The 24,395-nt window shown below is 31.6% G+C and overlaps 1 protein-coding gene across 1 annotated transcript; it reads right to left on the minus strand.

Annotated features, from left to right (window-relative positions):
* Nucleotides 1-543: 543 nt before the first annotated feature.
* On the minus strand, nt 544-13,321 carry CHR24 (chromatin remodeling 24). The gene is made up of 22 exons (XM_012224429.4): nt 12,921-13,321; nt 12,659-12,811; nt 11,512-12,557; nt 11,303-11,433; nt 11,167-11,221; nt 10,635-10,763; nt 10,083-10,190; nt 9,925-9,980; nt 9,758-9,848; nt 9,155-9,289; nt 8,977-9,054; nt 7,169-7,378; nt 6,996-7,067; nt 4,586-4,666; nt 4,377-4,495; nt 3,099-3,210; nt 2,428-2,496; nt 2,239-2,333; nt 1,743-1,871; nt 1,248-1,310; nt 1,034-1,166; nt 544-956 (listed from the first exon to the last, which is right to left on the minus strand). The coding sequence occupies exons 1-22, from the start codon at nt 13,024-13,026 to the stop codon at nt 783-785; spliced, it is 3,345 nt and encodes a 1,114-aa protein (XP_012079819.1). The 5' UTR covers nt 13,027-13,321; the 3' UTR covers nt 544-782.
* Nucleotides 13,322-24,395: the final 11,074 nt, after the last annotated feature.

Consider the following 24,395-nt stretch of genomic DNA (forward strand, 5'->3'; position numbering starts at 1 on the left):
AAAACAGGAGAGTAAAAACGAAGAGAGGAACAAAAATCCATCCCCATTGTTACTCCAACCCATACGATTTCTACAAACTTGAACTGCTATTGAAAAGGAAAGCATGGCGTTTCTCAGTCTCCCTTCGTCTCTTACAGTTAAAGCCACCTTGCGTCTTGTATTAACTGCACCCATCATGACCTCGTCTTCTCAGTTTCGGCCAACCAATTTAATCTGAAATTCAACGAAATTAGCAACTAGGTCGTTGATTTTCGATCCAAAACTTTGAATTTAATGCTCTCTGGAGCTCTCACACTCGGCCTCTCTCTTTCAGGCAAATATGGTTTTGGCTTTTGATTAATGCCTTACAGATTTCCAATTGTATGGTTACCGTTAAAATAATGTCATTTTAGTTTTGCGGCAGATTCACATTCACAAAACAATTGTGGGAGAGGGAGTTGAGACGTAGAAGATGAGGATAATCTCGTCTTTTAATAGGAAAATTAACAGAAAAATCTTAGAAATTAGACAGGAGGGATACAAGAGTTTAAAGGAGACAAAACATAAGAAAATTTTAGTGTAATATTCAAAATAAATTCACTTTAAAAGTGTTCTTTTCTACATCAGTTCATACAAGAATGTCAAATACACCCTTACAAATGTCAGTCTCCTCCTTTACGTTTTCTATAATTCTCTCTTCCCATTTTGCACTTTAAGCTGGTGAAAATATCAGAGTAAATTATGTCCAAAATTTGCACAGTAAGCTTTCGACCTCCTTCAAAAAGCATTCATTAGCTTCAAAATCAACAGCGTTGGTCTACATTCAACGTTCTCTGAAGTTCCCCAGTGAGATCATCGAGATCAATGATTTCTTGCTGAGTTGTTTTTTCCATCTTTATCTTTTCAAGCTCCAAGTTCAGTGTTGAAATCTGCTTTTGCAATTTTGCCCCACCGTCTGGTAATCTTGAAACAGTAACCTGTCAATAGTTTTCAGTAGCAAAAGTGAGAAACTTGGAACAGTTGAATAAAAGGGTTAAACAGTTATAAATCATACCTTATTCCCCAGTATTTGTGCCAGCCGATTGATCTGCTCTTTGATTTGAGATTCAGACAGTTTACCAACACTATCAGGAGAAGCGTTTTTCTTATTTAGTTTTACATCCTTTGGATTGAAAGCATGCAAGGCCCTATCAACAAATAATAGTCAGCAATTACTGCACCGTAAAACTTTAAAAGTATGTATGTAGAGGTCAGATCCATATCCATACCCATCAATATTCTGCTCAAGTGAATGATTTGATGAATTTCCAACAAATCTCGTCCCTTTTTGCCTGAATACAGAATGCAAGTCCCAAGAAAACACATTGTAAGGTTACATCTCCCTAGCGTATAAGATGTTCGCTTGCACAGCAATAAATAAAAATATGAGCACCTTTGATTGACATGCACTGTTTACGATTGATGAAAACAAGCACTTCACTGTTTATTGTATGTTATTTTGTTAGACATACACTCATAGATGCTTTTTGTGTACAGATTGCCCAACTTATTATTTTGTGGTTTCAAATCCGAGCAGTAAAATCATGCAAATGGAGAAGACTTTTAATTTATGAAAATATCTATTGATCCAACAGTTTGAATATATGTAGAAAGCATAACATGGAAGCAAGAAACAGAAAAATATGCAACCACAAAGCTATAGTTAATATTCTAATCTACCCAATTGTTTCACCTAAAAGAACGAAGGAACACTAGGAATTTACCTTATCTCTTCCTCTTCTACATTTTCAACTTGTACAGGTGCTGTCTTGGAGAAGAGTAAACTGTGGTGACTAACTCCTGCTATACCTTTAGTTTCCAAGAACTTTACATGGGCTTCCAATGATTCATCCCTACAAAAAAAATAAAATAAAACAATAGCAGCATTACATATGACAATTTCTATTTATGACAGTCATTGCAAACACATGCACACAATGCAAATATAAAAAAGGAAAACAAAGATTAATTAAACTTCATAAAAGTCTTTCCAAAGCATATGCATGATGAGAATTAACATTAAAGGAGAACAATGATAATGGAAGGTCTAAATTATACAGCAATAAATTAACATTAAAAAGTATTGCCTACACTGCACCCAATTTAAGCAAATAGTTGCTTGTTATAGCCAAAATCTGATATACAGTTTAAATTCATGCCACAAAAGCAAAGCAAACGTAGGTAAGTGCATGCAATATTTGGTTCTGATCGACTCCATACATGTTATACTGCCAGTCATGCTCTTCATGTAATTGCTGTTGCGTAAGGGAAATATCAAACCCCTGCTTTGGGAGGCTGAATAGCTCCCGTAAATCCTGAAAGAATCACTTGAGCATTAACAAAGAAAATATTTGAAAAATGGTGCCTTAAATTTAATCTAATTAAAAAATAAATTAGGCAGGCATGTACCTGCTGGCTGAAGTACCGGATCTGTTCCTTGTGTTCAGTTGCAGTTTTAAATAATCCCCCTTTGAATATCTGAACCAAAGGTTTGAGTCCAAATGATATCACTATACTTACATCTCATCTTTATTTATGTTCAATTGAACCCACATATAACCAGATATTAAAAATTGAAGGAGATATTTCAGTTACTCCAAACACCAAAACATCATGGAGATATATGCATTTAAAGAAATATTTTATGCAATTCATAAGCAGAAGAATCAATAACTCAAAGATTATCACTTGTTATATGTGCATGTTCAACTTCCACAGTGTCAACAAATAAATTGCAACTGGAACAAAAACTTCTCCATATCCATAAAATGGCTATATTTAATAAAATGTTCAGAAACATTGCTTTTCAGCCACCTGCAGGAATGTACTGAATAATGGCCAATCGGCAGTATCAACAACTGATGATGTGAATTTGTATGCATGATAATACTAATCACAACAATAAGTGTAGATAAAATGGCTACATTTAATAAAATGTTCAGAAACATTGCTTTTCAGCCACCTGCAGGAATGTACTGAATCATGGCCAATTGGCAGTATCAACAACTCACCATGTGAATTTGTATGCATGATAATACTAATCACAACAATAAGTGAAAGATGAGAGACTAATCCTTCACCTGCTTTCTGTATATCTTTTCTTCAACTGTTCCGCATGTCATCAATCTATACACGAGGACATCCTTCTTTTGGCCAATTCGATATGCACGATCAACACTTTGGTTATCAGTGCTGCAAACATGGGTAAATCAGTACAAATAAAAGTTACAGCAGTCAAATTCTTAACAAAGAAAATCAGGTAAAAAAGAAAATATTTCATCAGCCTTATAATTTGTGCATTACTCTGGAACTTGTTAGACTGCTGTAATTAGGCTGCGGTTTTGTGCAATAATTAGGGGATTAATGCGCTGTAATTAAGGGATCCATATGCTGTAATTATGGAATTAATTACTCCATCTAGAATTCTTTGTAGTATATATACCCAATAGATTTGAGGGAATAATCAAGCTAAAGCTTATCAAGCTCCCTCTCCGCTAAATCGCTTTTTCTCCCTTCCTTTCTTACAGAACTAGACTAAACAGAGAAGAAAGAGCAACCAAGGCAGTGTTTGGATTTGAATTTTCAGATAAATTCCTTTAAAGAAATTTAAATCACACACTTCTTTATTAGAGTTCAGTAAATTCATGCATGGGAATGACAACTTGAGTGAAATTTGAAATAACCACAAAGGACATGTAATCTTGAATGCGCCTCTTCAATATGGCAGGGCAAAAAGACCTCCTAAGTCCAAATCTTTCTTGGTACTAGCATTTCAAATTATCTATTAAAACACAAGATGTAAAATACTCGAAATCCGCACAAAAAACAAGGAGTCTACCCTGCTAGATTATGGCGATCTGTAAGTATACCCCATAATTTGATTTGAGGATTTCCAGAATGTTTTCATGATTTCACTGAAATGGAAACTAAATCCTTTATAAAGAATAAAATGGAAACTTTCCAAAGAGCATAAACTTATTTATCAAGTTTCTAACTAATAGAATGGTAAAGGTGGAATAATAGTGCTGAATAGGTTCCCTCTAAGACAAGCCAGATTCATGTTTAGGTTACTTTATGCATATGGATAGGAATATATTGCACAAATTAGTTATCTATGGAACTTGGCCTATCATGAAAATTAAGTTAAGGCAGTTCAGTCCATGATTTATAAAAAACTATCACACAATTAAAATATTCACTTAAATTTCACAGGCCAAAGATACATCCTGCGCAATATTGATCGCGCAGAAAGATCAGTTCAGGACCATTGCAAATAAGCCAATACTAGGTTATATATCCAGTAATCTTTTCATCAATATTTACTGAACTTGAAAGAAAGAAAAAACTTTAGTAAGCACCTTGGATTCCATGCAGGATCAACCACAATGACCCGATCTGCTTTTGTAAGTGTAAGGCCAAGACCACCAACTTGGGATGTTAGGAGGAATATAGGAGCCCCGACACCTTCTTGGAAATCCTGAAAGGAAAAGAAAATTGAAGATTTTAGAGAGAGTTAAATAAATCAGAAGCAGATAAACTTTTTTTTTTTCGTTTCAGGATACTTAACATTAACAATCTTCACTCTATCACTAGCTTTAGTGGTGCCATCAATGCGTAAAAACCTGTAATTGTTAGACACTAGGGATTCCTGTAAGAACCGAAGATGAGTCACAAACGCCTTCTAGAAAAACCTAACATAGCAAAAATAATTCCAAGTGAAAAAGATACAAAATGCTTACTAGTACAACAAAATTTATAAGCGTTAAAAATCAAAAGCACATAAACGTTCTGAATAGATACACCCATATGTTTTCCCAACTCTTTGACTATCAATATCTATATAACAAAAAGGAAAACAAAGAAATTATTCCTCTCAAACATGCTAATAGAGGAATTAATCAAATGATACCACATTTCAATACACATATATCCAATTACCCAAGTTGGACATAGTACATCTACAATCTCAAAGATATGAATGATACTTAATCTCTAATGCCAAACAAACTTCAGGTTCAACTTCAAATGGATGATGCAGATGTCGAAATGTGAAGTATATTTGGGTGGTCACACTACAGGCACCATATTGCTTTTGGAACTTTCTCTATCCTTATGCTAAACAAAGACCTAATCCCGTCCAAAAAGTTGTTGCAATTTCTATTAGTACTTGTTCCAATTTTGTCCCACAATTTTGATAGAGGATCATGCATTTCCCTTTCTTTTCAAAACAGAATGTCAGGTTCTTCAAAAGATGCTGATTCTTGCCAACTAAGATTGATTGGGATGGTATTCTGTAATTCAGTAGCAAGGTGGGATGAGTTCCACGTACCAGGATTGGGGACGGTATTCCCATTTGAGGAAGAGATGCACAACTACTAACATATATATGTCAAGATATTGATCTCAATACAAGGAAAAATAAAATTGTTGTCCAACAGAATAGGAGAAAAATGTATTTAAAGTCCGCACTCGTTCAGTGTGTATTAGTAAGCAATCCATGCATTAGGGCATAGTTGACTTTTCTATTGATCCCGTGTAGATTATATAAATATACTTTCATATTCAAATCCCTATGAATCAAGCATGAAAAGCAAACCACATCAATCAATCAAGATTCGAATTGAAATATCAAATTTATTGATTCAATCTATTAAAAGACAGAATTCAGGACATATATTTGCATGTATATGCAGGACAGAAATGCATAGATTATAGAGGGGCAAAACAGGTAAAAGAAGTCATCAAGTTTAGAGCGGGGAAGGGAACACCGAAACTAACATCCATTGTCGATACTCACACATGGGTGGAGCCTAATCAAATTAAGGATAAAAAAGAAATGAGCACAAACACATCAAATGAACAGGCAGATAGAGTGAAGTATAGACAGAGAAAAAGAGAGGGCTGTCTCTCTAAAGGAAAAGGAATTATACAAGTTGGTTAGATTTTCTTTGCTATTGATTCCAATCAAAAAAAATTTTCAATATCATCCTGAGAGTTCATTCTTCAAATTTTTTTCGAACAAATATAGCATAGTTATCATAAATGCTGACTTTTAGAAGCATGTTGGAAATATGAGAAAAAGGAAGAGTCTGGGGCACATTTGTAGAGAACAATTCCCATAAGATGTTCAATTGGAATTTTCTAGGGCTTCTCATGCATGAATGCCATGTATCTTTAGCGGACCATGATTTTATTGCGCATACATATCTACAGGAAAGGGAAATTAGAGTACATAATGCATTTGGAATAATTCATCCCGCACTCATGCACCAGTTATAGAGTTAGTTTATTAAACTAGATGAATTTTTCTCTCTTATTCCACTTCTTTCCTTGATCATTTAAACTTTCACCTACAAGGTCCCATTCCCTCCATGGGCAATCCTGAAACATTTCCTGACTGCTTTCCAACAGAAAAAGGTTCAACTTGTTTGTCAACTAAGGAAAGAATATTGGCAGACTTGAATGTTCTTTTAGAATGAAAACAAATTGAATAAAAGAATCAATGACAACTGGCAAAGGCGTATTGCTCAATGAAAGTAACAGACCTGAAGTTTCCAATGCAGTCTACTTCCCATCTTCTTTTAAAATTAAAAAAAAAAAAAAAATATATATATATATATATATATATATATATATATATATATATATATATAAGGAATAGAAAAGGAATTTTATTAACAGAATTAACAAGTAAGCAATTAACCAAGGACAGGCCCAGGCAGTAGCACAAAGTTCACAAAGGTTGCTTGAAGAAATACTGAATGGTTGATTTGCGATAGATTATGATATGGTGTTAATCCTATAGTAGGAAAGGTACCATGATAATGATATTTGCTAATCAAATTCAATGATGCAAGGAACCATAGTGATTTATGTTAAACCTTCATAACTACAACTATAAAGAACCTAAAATTGGGTAACAAAATGTTATATTGCAGTCAAGACAACACACCGGAAAATCATAATTTTAAACAAACCTGGATAAGATTAAGCATCTTGCGAGTTTGCGAGAAGATAAGAACATTATGCCCCTTTGGAATTAAATCATCCTGTGAAAAGCAACACATGCATTTAAAAAACGCTATTAAATACCATAAACAGAGCATGAACATACTTCAAATTATCTAAAGCATCTTCAGGCATTTCTAACCAATAGTGACAGTATAAAAGATATCTTGCATGAGATGTTGTCATGCTTCTCTTGAAAGTCAGTTCTCTCAGCTTCATCAGCAACGTGCATTGCCAATCTTTCTGCTAGATCAGCATCTTCTGGACTTAGCATTGAATCCATTCCTTCAAGCACATCCTCAGCAGCTCTTTTTGTCAAGAGAAGTGGGTGGTCACATATTTTCTTCAGAATCTGCAGCAAGTCAAATGGTTATTCATCAGACATAGCATGCTTGAAGATTTCATTCTTTTTTAGTCATTCTTGATGAAACAATCAATAAGCACTATATACTTTCCAATCTACACTATTGTCTATCTCAAACAAATGGAAGACAAAATATAATATAAAGATTTTCTGGCATTAGTTCTACTGGTTCACCCATTCGTTTTTGCAAGTTCTGAATGAACATAGCTTACCACTAATGTTGATAGTAATGTTACATTATGAATCCCTAGAAACTCTCAACCACAACATGAACAAATAGAATTTACATGTCCAGCTAATCATACTGACAAAAAGCAGTTCGCGAAAACTTGAAGTTTTAGGAGATCAGGGATAGGACAGATCTGAATCCCTTATAAAATAAAGGAAAAATTAAGCAAATGATAAGTTACTAGCATCATACTAACACAATCTAGGACTCACTCCTATCATGAAAGAATCACAATTTCTAGGGCTAGCATTAAATCACACACTCAAAAGGTAAAAGTATAATCTTCTGTTAACTTAAATAAACTCAAAGGAGATACCATTATCCTAAACCAACAAGGATTCTAAATCGACATAAAATAAATAAAATATTCCTTATTAATCCAGTAACATTGAAATTCAGAACTACCTTCCCTTCAACTTAAAGTTCTTGTTTAGCAACCGTTCATTGAAATAGACACATAAATAATTCTAAAAGGATTACAAATATATGAATAAATCTTAATAAAATCTAGACCATAATTCTAAAATTCTCAATTACTTGAATTTTGAATTTCCTTGATTTCCTTTTCCTCATCATACAACTACAATTGGAATGCAGGAAAGAGAACAATTAACTGCAACAAGTTCAATCATAATTCTATGAGAAGCAATGGAACTACTCCATGTCTTCAAGAGCATTTAGAGGTTGAGAACCATTTTACAAGTGAAACACATTCTAACAATATTCAGTTACTACAAGATCAAACATCTACATCCAATTCTTCAAACAAGTAGTGTGCGCTCATTGCCTTCACTCGGAAAATAAAAGAGTAATAATCAATTATGTAGAACCAATTATGAATTTCATAGTGCAAATAACTTTCCGTTTGTAAACTAATCAGAGGTCAAGATTCAATATAAGAGATGTATGAAAGAGGGGTAATGTGCTTAAAACTTGAGTTCAAAAATCTAAAAACAAGACATTCGAAAAGCATTTTTAGCAAACAATTCAAACCTCATACCAAGAATTTAACAAAAAAAATCACTTGAATTTGTCTAAGTTGTTATCTCATCCCATTAGTTAACAAAATTTACTGATAATCTTTTAGAAACTCATATGACATATATAAATTCTTCATTAGAAGCTTAAATTGCTGCACAGAAATTTCATCCTTCCTTTTAATTTCAACCAAAACAATTGGATTTTTAATTGGCATATGACTGCCCACCAACTACTTTATAGAAAAAGGCCTCCAATATATTTATAAAAACAACAAATTTATGCATATAATATGAATTGTACGTATGTAAACATACACTTATGCATTCACTTACGTAAATGAATAAATGAAACAAAAAGTGTAAAAAGAATACAGCACCGTCAATGCAGCAAGTGGTGAGCCATCAAAAGCTGATAAAACCAGCTCACTCTTCAAAAAGGCTTCATAAAGTTGTCGCTGCACCAAGTAAGGGAACCCATTACATGAATAATCAAAAATACTCCATGAGAATAAAATGGAAATGAATTTTAATAGACACCAGATAAACAAGCCGAACCTGACAAGTAGTAAGCCTTAGCCACACTATCATCTCGTTTTTTTTGGAAAGTGTGGCAGTTGTAGAATCATTTTCCTTAAATACTTCATTCTTCAAGCGACGCAAAAAGTAAGGTTGAATACGCTCTCTTAGCTCCTATGAAATAGATAACACAACTATGAGTTAATTTGGTTGCACTTGCAAAATTTACTCAACCATTAATGACAAGCAATACCAAACAAGTTGCAAGCTGAAAAATTGTAAGCTACAAAGATATGAATCCAACTATTGGACATCTTGTTACAAGCCTAAAGATCAAGAATCTTAAATTGCAACTTCACCCAATTTTACAAATTTACCATTAACCCTTTTTGGATGGCAAGTACATACACCATTGAATATTTGACAGGTATAAGAGTTGAGAACAAGAAATTTAAAGGTCTAATATATAAAAAAAAAATAATCCATCAATCAGTGGTTACTGCTCATCTTGTAACCTTTCAATTATGTAAATAAATAATATGAACGACTATCTAAAACTTTTTACTTAAACACCTCAATTTCATTAAACAAGAAAGAGAGCATAAGAACATCTTTTAGCAAAAAAAATATTAAAGTCATCACCTTTGCTTTAGTTGAGCCAATATGCTTCTCCCTATCAGAAGCATTTTTTTCATTGCCGCGAAGAATGGCGTGCTCATATTTTTCCTTAAACCTAAGGATTTGTAAAATGTGATATCATAAGAAGCACAAATTTAGTCAATCCAACTAAAAGATGAAGAGGGGCATACCACTTGTAATCACCAAGCAGATCAGGGCAACAGAAGTTGAACAAAGTCCACATTTCCTATTTTGAATTGACAAAAGCAACATTTACATTTAAACTTTGCTTCATCTGGGAGAATGTGAAATAACACACGTTAGTTGAGTACAAATAAAAAGATGATACCTTAAGATTGTTTTGAATTGGTGTGCCACTAATGATAATGCGATGAGCACTTGGAATCTCAAGCAAACTTTTTGCTCTCTGTGTGCTAGGATTTTTTATAAGATGCCCCTACAGAATAACAATATAGTGAAAGAAATTAACCACTTATAAATAGTAAAAAGAAAGCACCCCAAGTTATTATTCTATTCAAAAGATAGAAGTTAACACGATGAGACTATCACAATATTGTTTTGGCCCAAGTCAAACAGATTCAAGCGCTTAATGTATGTGTAATTTCTTATCAAAACCAAGGAAAGAGACACAAAGGAAAAGAAATAGAACATCCAAGGTTTTCATATAAAATTAAAAAGTTACAGTGAGTTTTGAATAGAATGAACATGCAAAATGCAAATCTATTATCTATAGCTACATGAATTAAGGAACTTTTTCAAAGAGAAAAACCCAATGGAAAATACGCACTTCCCAGGCTTGGGCTACAACTAATAGCTCCATAATTTGACAAGGTGAGAGAAAAATGTATTGAAAAACTAAATATGGCAACACAATACACACCTCATCAAGTATCATATAATCCCATGTGTATCCATCCTCACTTTCCTCATCAGCAAAGTAGCGATCTCCTCTTAAGGATTTTGAGTTATTTCGCACAATATCATAGGTGGTAAGAAGAATACCTTTATCCTATAAGGAGAACATGAAAGCAAAGACAAAATTAGATGGATGTAATGAAACTAAGAGGGAGGCAGCCAATAGTATTAAAAGGTCTTTGAAACCAATATCAGGAAACATGAACAAAAAAGAATCATGAGAAAGAAATCCCAACCACATATCTATTCATTCTATCAGGAAACATGGACAAAAAAGAATCATGAGAAAGAAATCCCAACCACATCTATTCATTCTCTGTTTTAAAAAGAACTAGATCTGTCAACTTCCTTCAAGTACCCATTTCATCTTAAAATATAATATTTACAAGTGTTTCTAGGTTCTGATTTACTTGTAGGCATTCATAAATTATCTAGATATTATATCATGTGCCCATATTGGAGTTTAGCACTATCAACAAGGAAAGCATTAGTGAAACCTGAAGTATGTATTGCAGCTCATATTGTCGAGCCTTCACAGATGTCCCAAAGTATCTACATTGAAATAGCGACAATCAGTATATATCAATAAACAATCTTTCTTCTTTTAAAAGAGTTTTGGTCAAACAGTTTTACTCTCTAGTTGCTCCAGAAAGCCCAACAATAGATAGTTCTTTAAGCCAATGAGAAAGTAATGTTTTAGGGGCCACAACCAATGCCCTCTTGATTAACTTCGAATTAAACAATCCCGCTAGGAAGCCACAGATCTGTAAAAGAAAGCAAGTCAAAATTCAATCAATCAATCATATAATGTATGTGAATACAAGAATGCTCCATTTTCTTACCTGCATTGTCTTCCCCAGACCCATATCATCTCCTAATATTCCACCCTTACCCTGACAGTGCAAAGACCACAGCCACTTCAATCCATCACGCTGATGTGGATACAACATTTTTGCAATTTTGCTTCGTAGTTTATACGTACACCTTGGACCAGCCAAAGTAATGAAACCCTCATCCTCCAAAACCGAACTATCTGCATCATCTGACACATCAATTGCACTAGAGCAATTAGATGGCTCCTTGTGATTGCCGCAATTCCTCCCAGCTTCTTGAACCACTTCTTTGCCACTCAAAATCAGACAATCCTCCTCCTCCTCCTCTTCATTCCTAAGGGTAGACACAAAGGATCTTCCTGCAAACCTTAATCTCTCACCCACCCTTTTGGGTTCATTTTTCTTCAGTGTTTGAGTACTTTTCTTAGTTTTCCAATCCCTAGTGACATAGTTCTCACCCTCAGACTCACTTCTTACATCACTTTCCACTTCATCTTCAACATTAGACACAACAGAATCTCTAGCTGTCAACAATTTATTATCAACCCTTCCATATTCATTGTCTGGTGGCCCTCTACAGTAATTTCTGGCCTCATGCAAATAATCACCTCTGGACTTGCTCAACAAACGACTCTCACCACATCCGTCCTCAACACTTTTGATGTCACCATCAACAATCTTATTACCAGATGAAGAATCAGATGCACCTGAAAATGAGGAGCCAGCACTAGCATATTCAGGCAAGTCAACTTTATCCTCTCTATCTACTAAACCCCCTACCAATTTTGGACGATCATCAGCCACCTTGTCAATTTCTCTCCTCTTCTCAATTGACAAAAGGTCTAGCCTGGAGCTCAAGTCATTGAGAATATCCCTGATTTCATTAGCACCCTGATTACTGTGACTGGTAACCATACTTTTAGATGGCAGAGGTGAATCAAAATCAGTAATATCAGAGAAACTGGGTTCATTTTGTACAGCTTTTTCCTCGTCTCGGGATGAGACTTTGCAAAGACGACGTCTCCCTTCTATCTTAACCTTTGTTGGCTTTTCTCCTTTAGAAAACCGTTCCCCAAACAAAACAACAAAATCTTTGTAAACGTACAAATAAAGAGTAAATAACAAGGCAAAGAAATGAAAACTTGATAAATATTACCAGAGGAAGAGTCGAAATCAGTGATGCCAGAGAATCGAGGGATGCTATTGTCATCACCATCAATAACGACAATCTGGTGGGTTTCCATGGCCGATGCTTTGCAGAGACGATTTCGTCCTTCGATCTTCATCTTGTATGGTTTCCCATCTTCCTCTGCATAGCATGCATAATTTATCAATTAATGATCAAAAATGGCCAATCTGCAAGATTAAAACCCTAAAATAAAATAAGAATCAAAATGAGAAATGAAATAAAGAGAGACCACGAGGGGAGGATGGTTTGGGGGGAGCAGACAGGTCTTGGAGAAGGCGATAATGGCTATCGTTTAAGCTAACGGGTTTCCGGTTGCTTTTCCGGTCATCGGCCATTTTCTCTTATTTATTACTTGCAAAGTAGCAGAGAAAAAGAGAAGAGTAGAGAGAGGGGAAAGAGTGAAGTATTAGAAAGAAGAAACCATCCGTAGTGTCGTTTGCTTGCTTGGGTTGTTAAAACTTCAAAAAGGGGAACTGAATCACTTCGGCTTTCATTTTTCCCGCTTGTTAGGCGACATTTGAAATTTTATTTTGCAGAGCCCTCTGCGTTCTCTAATAAAAAAATAGGGCTGTATATGGTTCCTTGCGAGGAACCATACTGAACCGAATTGAAACTCAAAAAAGCAGATGAGATAGGAGAAAGCAAATGGTGCGGAACCGAATAAAATTTATTATTTTAGTTATGATTTCAGTTTGTATAAAAAATTATATTGAAATTGAATCAAAACTATACTAAAATCGAATCGAACTAAAAAATCGATTCGTCTATATATTTTTTCTTTAATGTTTCAGTATATTATATTATTTATAGAAGATATCAAATTTTATTATTTAAAACAAAATCTTTATTAGTTGATACTCTTTAATTAATAATCAAATGAAGTATAAATTAAAATTATTTAACGCACATAAAAAATTAATATCAATTGATTCCTATCATCTTTTATTGTATATAATATTTTAACAATATAATAATTCATAAATATTTATATAGTATTTTACTATATCTATAATTAAAATAAAAAGTGTTTTTTAGACTATTTTATCCTTTAAGTCTTAATTTACTAATACATTTATCGTGTGTCAATAAAGCTACTATCACTTTAGAGATTTCGTGGAACTTAAATTTTTTTTTTTTTTTTGATAATAGACATGAAACTTCATTATTCAATTGTTAATTATGATTTCTTGATTTTTGTAATGTTCATGTTACTACTTTACAAATTGCTTAGAACTTGAAAGATAATCGGAGCTTTCTTTTAATAATGAATAAAAATAAAACTTCATTATTGATTATTATTTTTTAACGTATATCCTTGTATGGTATGATTTTTTTAATGTGCATATATTGTAATTTTATTTTAATATTAGAATATTTTTATATAAAGAAATCTTGTAATGTGTTTTAAAAATATAATAATTTTCAATGCGAAACTAGAACCAGAATCAAAATCAAAACAAAAACCAAAGAACCGAAACCGAAGAACTGTACAGAAATTACACTGAAAATTTGGTTCGGTTCTTTAACCTTCGATTCCAATTTCGATTCCTGAAAATGAAAAAACTGAATTTTCAGTTCGGTTTCAATTCTTCTTAAGAACTATACCGAAAACAAAATTGTACAGCCTTAATAAAAATACTGCAAAGGCTCTAATTTAAGGAATAATAATAATATTATTATTATTATTATTATTATTATTATTATTATAATGATGAAGTTTAATTTGCCCTTGAACTTATACGAAAAATTCAATTACTTCAAAAATCTTCATAATCATTTTAAACCACAAGATTCAATAGGAAATTCAAATAAGAATATATTTAGAATTGGTTATTTATAAATATATGTTTTTAAATAATAAAAAATTAAACTTTTATATATATTAGTAAAACAACCAGCATAATGTGCAGGCCTTCATTTAGTTAATTATAAAAGAGAAAATTTAAAATTCAAACATAGATAATAATTATAAATAATTATTAATATTTAAGTTAAATACAGACAATCAAAATCAAAATGTTGAAAAAATAAAGAAAGAAATAAAAAATTTTAATTTAGATACATAATTTGTAACGTCCCTTCCTGGTCCACCCGTTAACCCGAATGAACCGAGCTGAGATGCTACAATCTGGTTGAACCTATGTTCTGTCATGCTGATATCATCCTGTAGGCTAAATATGATGTCATGCTGTTGCTTTCGACATTAGTTAGATATAGCTATGTACTTACTATTTACAAGACATGATACTAGTTTCCAAAATGAAATGGGCCCAACTATGTGCCATGTACATGCCATGACAAGTATATACAGAATCAAAATATCAAAATGAATAGCTACCCTGAAGACTGGGTCTTCAAACGATGAACTGCAGTAGTTGCAAATATGACTCTTTACGGTCTAGAGCTAGAACCTGCGAGTTAAAACAGGTAACTCACTGAGCAAATAAAGCTCAGTGGATATCTCAACTTAATAAGAAATAAATAAATAAACATGTAATCACACATATCAATATATTTTCATGATCTTACCTGCTGTTCATTATGCTGTATGAATTATGTACCTTTTATAAGTTATACATAATACAATCTCATAACTGTATGGCTCCATAAAGTTACAGTGAAACCTAAGTGATAAGAAGAATTGGATGAAACTGGATGAATATTGTATGGCTGGACTGCTATGACCAGTATATAAATCATATCCACTCAACGGCCTGTAGCCGGAGTACCAAACTGTATGGGGCACAGATCTGCTATCTTATATCGCAACATAGTCTTATCTACGTGGTTTCTACCTAACCTCAGTGGAGCATATTATTTGTATTTCAATAATACAATAATCATATTAAATTATTTATAAAAGTCATAAACCAAACTGTTTACTTGTATGCTATCTTATTCTATATGTTTCTAACCTGTTTCATGCTTTTTTTGTAGACAAATACAAATAACATCTAATGAGTAAGAATGCAAACAATTGATAACTTGCATGTAAGGTAGAAACAATTGATAAATTGCCAGGGTAGCCTATACATGTGTCACAAATTCTAGCATAACTCTTTCTGCTTAAGTCCAATTCAGGTATTTCTAAATTCTATGGTTAGCTAACACATTAGGATAAAAATATGTCTTCTATCACTTCTCTGAAATATGTGGGTAAAGGAGTCAAATATTGAGCTAAAGTAGCAACTTCCAGTCTGCCCAGCTGTTGATTTTCAGTTTGCACAGTTTATACCATTTTGGTCATATCTCTCAATTTATAAAGCCAATTTAGGTGATTTCAAATTCTATGGTTAGCTAACACATTAGGGTACAAATATGTCTGCTACCACCTCTCTGAAATATGTTGGTAAATTAGTCAAATATTGAGCTAAAGTAGCAACTTTCAGTCCGCCCAGATTTTGATTTTCAGCCTGCACAGTTTGTACTATTTTTGGGCATATCTTTCAATTTATAAGTCCAATTGAGGTGATTCCAAAGCTCATAGACAGCTCAAACATAAAGGAACAAATAACTCTTCTATACCACTTCCTAATTCCATCGGTAAACAGGTTCAAATTCAGGTTGAAGTTACTAGTCAGTTTTCCAACAAACCTATTTCAGCATGAAATCAATATCCAATTCATTTATTCAATGCATCCCGTGCTTAATCAACATTCTCAAATCTATTACTCAACATTCAGCAACATATCTTATCACTATCATCACACTACACATATTCTCATGCAAGAAAATTTGTTAAACTAAAAGAGATATCAAACCTTCAACCAAAAAGCTTTCAACCTTCTTCTTAGCTTCCTTTCTCTTCTCACTTTGAGCTCACCTCTCCTATACATAACAACATCTTATTAATCATCCAAAATCTCACTAAATTATGAAATTCAAGAAAATCAACTTACTTGGATAGAGTTAGAGGTTGAATTTAATGCTTGAAAGGTTGAATATTAAGGTAGAAAATGGAGGAAGATTTAGGAGAAGATGGAGAAGGTAAAGTGAATGGAATTTTCGGGTACCTTCTAAATTTATCTCTAATTGTATGTTACAAAGTACCAAATAGTACCTAACTTTTTAATATTTTACAATTTTTACCTAAACTTTATACTTTATTTCAATTTGGTCCTAATCCTTCTACTTTTATCTTTATGTTTCATTCAATTAAGTCCAATGCAGTTACATATTTAATTTAAATCCCATTCTACCCCATTCTGGACTCTAATGGCTTGAACCGGGTTCTAGTTCGACTCGACTCGACTCGACTCTATGCAACGATTCGATTCAGTAGGATGTCACATAATTTCCCTTTTCAGAGCCTCCATCTAAATGATTAAAGTGTAAGTTTATATTATTTTTATTATTGGAGTTAATATTTGATTAATTCTATGTGCTTTATATTTGATAACTTAGAAATTAATACATTTATACATTACAACATACATAACCACAGCTTTGGTACTATTGGATGACACAAGCAATATCGTAGTTACCGCATTTACAATTTCAAACAATTATATTATGTATTTCTGTACTAACATTATTTTAAATCAAATAACAATATATTCACACGATTAATACGTTGGTTAAATTATTAATTATTTTTCATATATATATATATATATATATATATATATATATATATATATATATATATATTATCAAGTATTATAAAAATAAATAAATGGATATGAGTTATTTTACCTAATTCATAAAATTAAACATCAAGGCTCAAGAGAATTGACGATGGGTCTTAACCAACGTATAAAGATTGAAAAGTTATTATTCAATGTGGAAATTAAAGAAAAGAAAAAACAAATATTTCTCAATAAGAAAAGGAAGTTAGCTAAAATTAATGTTAGTGAATGTTCCAAACAAACACACATAAAAGAATTATTATAATAAAATATTTATAGAATTATAAAATGATAAATAAAATTATACATCATCATAACATTTTGAGTTTAGAAATGAAGGAGTCACAATTGATATCCATATTATTTGTCGAATATCAAACAATGTTGTCAGGAATTAAGAATTTTATCATATATCGAACAATGCAATCAGGAATTAAGAACTTTTCTTCCACATATAACTTCTCATAGATTGAGCCAGATCTAATAATTTGCAATTCGTTTTATGTCTTTTGCTACCTTTTTACTTCCTATTCATTGTTCAATTAGTTATTTTTAAACTCAAAAGCATTTAAAAAGGAAAAAAAATTTCCTTTGATGAGCGAAGTAAGAGAAGAAGAATGGCAAGTGGAGTCTACAAGTATTTGATCGGCTTAAACGACGGAGTGAAAACAATACCAATAAAAAAACCATCAAATAGTAATAATAACACCTATAAATATTAAAGAATTTATTACTTTGAAAAGGAATGAAGAAACTTACATAAAAATAAATAAAAAATAATATTTGGGAGCATTTAGCATTTATCCCAGTAAAATGACACAAATTTAGGGGCATTTAACATTTATTGAAATAGAATAAGACACATAAAATTTTATTGATTAGTATTTTTAGTCAAAGGAAAATTGTAGCCAATGCAGGTAAATAATAAAAATAAAATAAAAAGTAGAGAGAGAAAACAAACCATAAGCACTTGTAAAATTTATGGATGACCTGTAAACTAATGTGTAGTGCAAATTACTGTAAAGGAGAAGAAACCATTAAAACTTGTAATGTTATAGATGCTATAATTTGTATTCAATTAAAAAGAAAACTAATCAAAAGTAGATTTTAGTTAGAGTATACAATTTAATAACAAATCAAACACTGTATTTAGATAAAAAGTAAAAAGTGCTCTTTGATAAACAACAACCTCATCTAAACTTGGTTTGATATTATACTGCTCATAAAATGCATAAATTACTAACATAATAAAGCTAAGGATAACAAAACTCACCCATGCAATGTCAAAAAAAAAAAAAAAAAAAAAAAAACTAACCCATGCTTCATGATGCAACTGCACAAGGACCAATCCAAGCACTGTTAGATGGATTTTAAATACTATAAAGGACACATGACTTGTGAAAATGTATTCTTTATAATACTTGGGCAAATAGGAAAATGTTGAAGAATATGCTAATTGTTGGAACATCTGAACTCCGGGACAAGAAAACTGAGGAAGATCAGTGAAAGCTTGAGAAATAAAGTAACAAAAGCTATTAGAGAAAAGCATTGAAAAATGCAAGAAATTAGTGACAACTAACTAGAAGAATAGTAATAATAATAAAAAGAAAATAAATGTACTTTATATAGATAAAGACAAGAAAAAAAATTTTAAAATTGTAATTATCTAAATGTAATTATCTTAAAGATAATAGTTAAATAACATAAAAATAGTTTAAAATTTTCAAATTCATAATAATCTACACATAGCTATTAAACTTTAAAAATATATTAAAAAAACCTGTGTTATATATTTTACTGAAATGTTATATAGAAAGTAGAACACTATGTTAATTTAGAACACTTTCCAGTATAAAAACCTATAAATAAATTTAGACCAACAAATAAAATAAAAACCAAAAAAATAAAAAAATAAAGTACCTTGCTATAAATTTACTATACTGTGTGTTTCACTTTAAAAATTCAACTAACTTTTAGGTAGTTTATAATTTAAGAAATTCAAATAACGTATTTTAGGATAGATAGTCATATATAGATAAGATTCAATAATTTAAATAATTTAATATAGATAATCTATAGTAAACTATTAATTAAAATATTTAAACTTTCCAACTATAATGCAGAAAATACAATAAAATTTTAAAAATTTCTAAAGAAAGAAAAATAGAAAGTTGGACAAAGAGAGAGCATTGAATCTTCTCTTTATTTCAGTTTGGAGTAGAAACCCTTTACGGCTGAAGCTAAGGCACGCACCTTATGTAGCTGCGTTCGTGGCTTCAAAAATCCAAAGATGAAAGACATAATTTAGAACATGGGAGAAGAATTGAGAATCCTCGTGTAGCCTAAGTAATGACATGGCCTTATGTAATGGTGCACGTGGTTTCACATATCTAGATAATGTAAAATACAGTAAGAATAAGGGAAAAGAGGCTGTTGTCAATTGAGAAACAACTTTCGATAAACATTACGACGTGTGCCATTAGGCATAACCGCACACCACTGAGTTACCACGCACGATATTTCTCTCTAGATAAACAACCTGAACAATCCTTAGTTTCCCTCACATCCAAATGTTTAAAAACTATTTTTTATCAAATGAAAATACTGGAAATGAGTTGAATACAAAGTTAGGCTCTCAGATATTACCTTGAAGAAAATGAATAAAATCAAGCTTGAACCTCTAAGAACACCTTCAAATCCAAGCTTCTTCTCCCAAATCCAAGTTTAGTTCCTAAAATTTGATTATCTAAATCTCTTTTATGTTTTTTTGGTGATTGATTTATTAATTCTCCTTAATTAAGTCCAATTAATCTTAAACACCTTAATTTCTTCTTCAAAACCAAAGTTCTCTCTAAACTCCAAAAATTCATCCCATTTTTTCCTCATGAATGTTACACCTTACCTTATTGTAAGACGTAACATGTCGCATGTAACATGCTTATTAAACATTTATTCTGCATAAGGATTTAACAAACATACTACAAAGAACTTAAATAAAATAATTTCAAAATACATCTTTATTAGCTCATTTATCTTCAAGAACATTACCTATAATCAATGATAAAAAAACTTTTCCTATGAAAAAAAATCAATATATATATAAAAGTACTTATATCATTACATATTTTTTGCTTTATAATATACCTATTCATTCATCAATAGTGATGCGATAACTCATAAGCACAATTGAAATACAAATCCATACTAGATAAACTTCCTTTTCTTATATTCAATAATAAAAAAGCAAAATACTTAAGGTAGTAACTAAAGCATATATGTATTTTACATTATATACTAACATTAATAGTTTATATAAACTTTAATTATATATGTATGCTCAAATACATATATGTATTCTATTAATGTTCTGTACATCATATAAATTTCCAAAAGAATCAACATACATAATAGCTACAACAATAGCTTCTCTATTTTTACATCAACAAAAAAGAATCTAGCAAATAGCAAACTCTCATGTTTTCTCATTTCCTTTCCTTGTGATAGTACATAAAATAATTGTCGTTAAGCAAATTGCTTAGGGTACACTAAATATGAAATCATATATAAATTTACATTTTGAAATATTAGTCAAAACCGTAAACATTATATGAAAATCTTTTCATTTATCCTTTCTTAAAATTTTAAATTAATAAAACTTTATATAAAAACCTTTTCATTTATCCTTTCTTCAAACCAAATCTTTCTTCCAAACTAGTTAAAAGTTTGGTAAGAAAGGATATCAATTGTATAACAAAAATGTTTTTATTCAAAATCAAGTAATTGCCATTGTATCAAAATGGTTATTGAGTTTCATAATTATAAAAAAAAAACATCAATTCTAGACATTTAATAATATACAATTTAGTCTCAAATAGCTTAATAGACTCGATCCGAAGGGCCATCAGTGTCCTATGAGCTCATTAAGACAAAGTTATCTTAACCTCATTTTGTGACATGAATCTCATTAGAAGAGGGAACAATCTAAACCTCATATAAGAGGGAGTAATATTTTTTGTAATATCATTCATTTTTATAACCTTATTAACCACAATATCAACTTCAACAAATGAAGTGATATTGGGTAATAACCATGTATATCAGTTGTTGTGAGACTATAAATCATTTCATATATGAAACATAATTAAAAACACAGTGGGCAATACTCAATGTTCACAAACACTGTTAAAAACATACATTCATGACCACCTCTCATACTATAGATAATAATTTGCTAACATCTTCATTTTTCATGTAAATAAATTTTCAAATTTAACTTGAAGAATCATTAAAAATCATAAGATATCATATCATACTTCTTTTCTTTCAAAATTTATAAAACTATAACCTTTTAATTCATAAATAATTTTATGAAATTAGAATGTAAAACCAAATTAAACAAAAGCAAGAAAGGAGTAGTGTACTAACCTGCGCTAGAAGGCTTCCTTCGCTTCTCTCATCTACCTATTGACTTCTCTTACAACCCTCTCCTCTCAAGATTTGTAGCATGAAATTAATATTCATATTAACTCTACACTGTATAATAAACAAATATGTTATCATTAAGATGCAAATTAAGCATTAGAATGTAGTATTCATGTTTTTTTCTTGAATATCACTATGCTTGACCAAGTATCATATGGCCTAAATTTAGACATGAATAACTTTATTTTCAACACTCAATCACATTCTAGAAATATAAAAGTACAAACCAAAATAGTGGAATTCAATAGCATATTGAAAGCATGCTCAATTCATTACAAATTAATGAAATACAGAATTTTCAGAATATGTGCAGCTTGCATTCCTTTGGCTATATAAAAGTCTGAATTAGAATCGTTTTTGTCTTGAATTTTTAAAAGGATATTTTCAACATTTTAGGCTACTTTCATATAAATTTTCATGAGTTTAAAAGTTTATTTACATAGTCAAATAACCTAATAACAGTACGAAAAGTTCAGTGGACCAACTCGGTTTAAAGACTCGAGTATGCCTGCTTATCCCTTGGAATGAGAATCAAGATTAAGCAGTTCTACCCATTGTAAGATGAGGGTTGATTGATTTTAATTATGAAAACATCTTCATTAAAGACCTTATTATCATGTTTTAGATGTTGAATCGTCATTTTATTTAGAAAAAATTATCTTGGCATTGGATGATTTGGAAATAGAAAGGCTCTTTGGAGCTGTTTAGCAGAAGAGCAATTATATTAAAAAAGACATAGTCATAAGAGACTTACTTGAACTTGTGGGCACGACCGACTAGGTAGATTGTATGGCTGACTAAAGGGTGAGTCGGATGGTTGGCTGTCTTGGGTTCTCCTTCTTCTTTGGAGGACCAATGACATTAGGACCTTTTCAATTCGAGGCTTCAGCTTGACTTAGATTTTAAAGGAGAAAACCTAAGCCATGTCAAGTCTAGGGTACTAAGGAGGACCTAAACCCATAAGAGGCTTTTATAAAGGCTTGATGGATGAAGGAGGCTCCAAGTCAAAGGGAGGAAGACTTAAAACTAGGCCAAAGGGGGAAAGTAAGCCGGAGGAATATCACCCGGGCATTTAGAAAACTTAAAAAAGAGTGGAGGAGATGAGAAGAGAGCTAAAAAGTCAAAAGAACATTTTAACTAAAGCCCCTAGAATGTACTTTGAAAGGAGCAATTAATTTAGAGAATTTTTGTGTGTTTTGAATTGAATAACTGGGCTGAATTTATAAGAATTTGGACTTGGAGGGGAAGTGAATATTTTTTATGTGGGATTACATGAAAAATAAGAAAAAAATGGGGCGATTGATCGGTGTTGACCACCAGTCGCCGACGGTTGACTTCTAGGTCCAAGTAGGGCTATAAACGAATCGAGCCGAGTTGAATTCTGAGTTATTCAGATTTGGTTCACGAAATTCTGATGCGAGCTCGAGCTCGGCTCAAGCTCGATTCAAGCTTTTATATTAGAGCTCGAGTTTGACTCATTTGAGAAATAGATAGATCGAGCTCGATTCATTTGAAGCTCGTTTATTACACAAATAAGCCAAGCTCGAGTTTGGCTCGTTTATAGCTCATGTTTGATCTCGAATGCAGGCTCGATAAAAGTTCGAGTAATAGCTCAAGTTTGAGCTCGTTTCAGGCTCAAGTTTGAGCTTGTTCAAGCTCGTTGGTTTCTACTCAAGTTCTTCATTCCCCTATTTTTAAATGCTTAATAATGCAATAATTATACAATAATTTTGTGCATGAAACATAAGTAGTCTCAAGCTTAATAAAATATAAATCATTGCCAAATAACACGCTACAATAATATATATCAAATAAAATTAAATAGTTCTAGTTTCTAAATAATCTTAAAAATGCTAATTGAATATTTGATGCTTCCCCTCCATAAAAAAAAAGCCAGGAATATAGCCACACTTTCCCATCTACAAAAATGAAATAAGAGCAAATCAACATATAATTAGATAAACAAAATCATTTAATTTATTGACTTCTAATCATAATAAATATTGAATTTTTATCAACCAATTACATATAAGAATATAAACATGAGGAATAAAGTGGGGAACAATTTTTCTACTAAATATAATTTAATCTACTTCGCAATTATCATATTTTTTTTATGCATAAAATTAAACCATATTAGTCTTGAATTGAGATTGTACCTGAAAAATGAATTTGCAAACTTTTTTTTTTTTTGTAACAAAGAAGAAGAAAAAACGCAACCTATCTCATAAAGCTAACACCACAGACATCAGTCCAAAGAAAACTGAAAGAGAAGGAGGCATAACCTCCCAATAATGAAAAGAGGAGGGAAGCAAATTGCCCCAAACCATATTATTATGATAGTATAATCTCTTGAATATCCTCCTTTTCCTATATTAGTGACACAATTAAAAATTAATTAATTCATGCTATGATACTAATAATTCTTATTGAACATTGAAATATAATAGTTAGTCTACTTACTCTTTTCTTGCTCTTTATTCCTTGTAATGCTCTCAACCCAAAAGTTAAAACTTGAATAGTATTTGCTGCCAAAGATGATCTGTATGGACCAACAACGCTACCTCTAACACTAAAAGCTGATTCAATAGCTA

Source organism: Jatropha curcas, chromosome 3 (assembly GCF_041381405.1).
Source record: "Jatropha curcas cultivar XTBG-Jc1 chromosome 3, XTBG_Jcur_1.0, whole genome shotgun sequence".
NCBI classification, from domain to species: domain Eukaryota; kingdom Viridiplantae; phylum Streptophyta; class Magnoliopsida; order Malpighiales; family Euphorbiaceae; genus Jatropha; species Jatropha curcas.

Bases quoted from the DNA above. Each gene is read 5' to 3' on its own strand.
- CHR24 (XM_012224429.4), bottom strand. From the start codon at position 13,026: ATGGCCGATGACCGGAAAAGCAACCGGAAACCCGTTAGCTTAAACGAT. The intron at 12,558-12,658 runs GTAATATTTATC...GGTTTTCTAAAG, and splicing joins TGATTTCGACTCTTCCTCTG to GAGAAAAGCCAACAAAGGTT. The intron at 7,068-7,168 runs GTTAGAAATGCC...TGCTTTTCACAG, and splicing joins CTTTTATACTGTCACTATTG to GATGATTTAATTCCAAAGGG.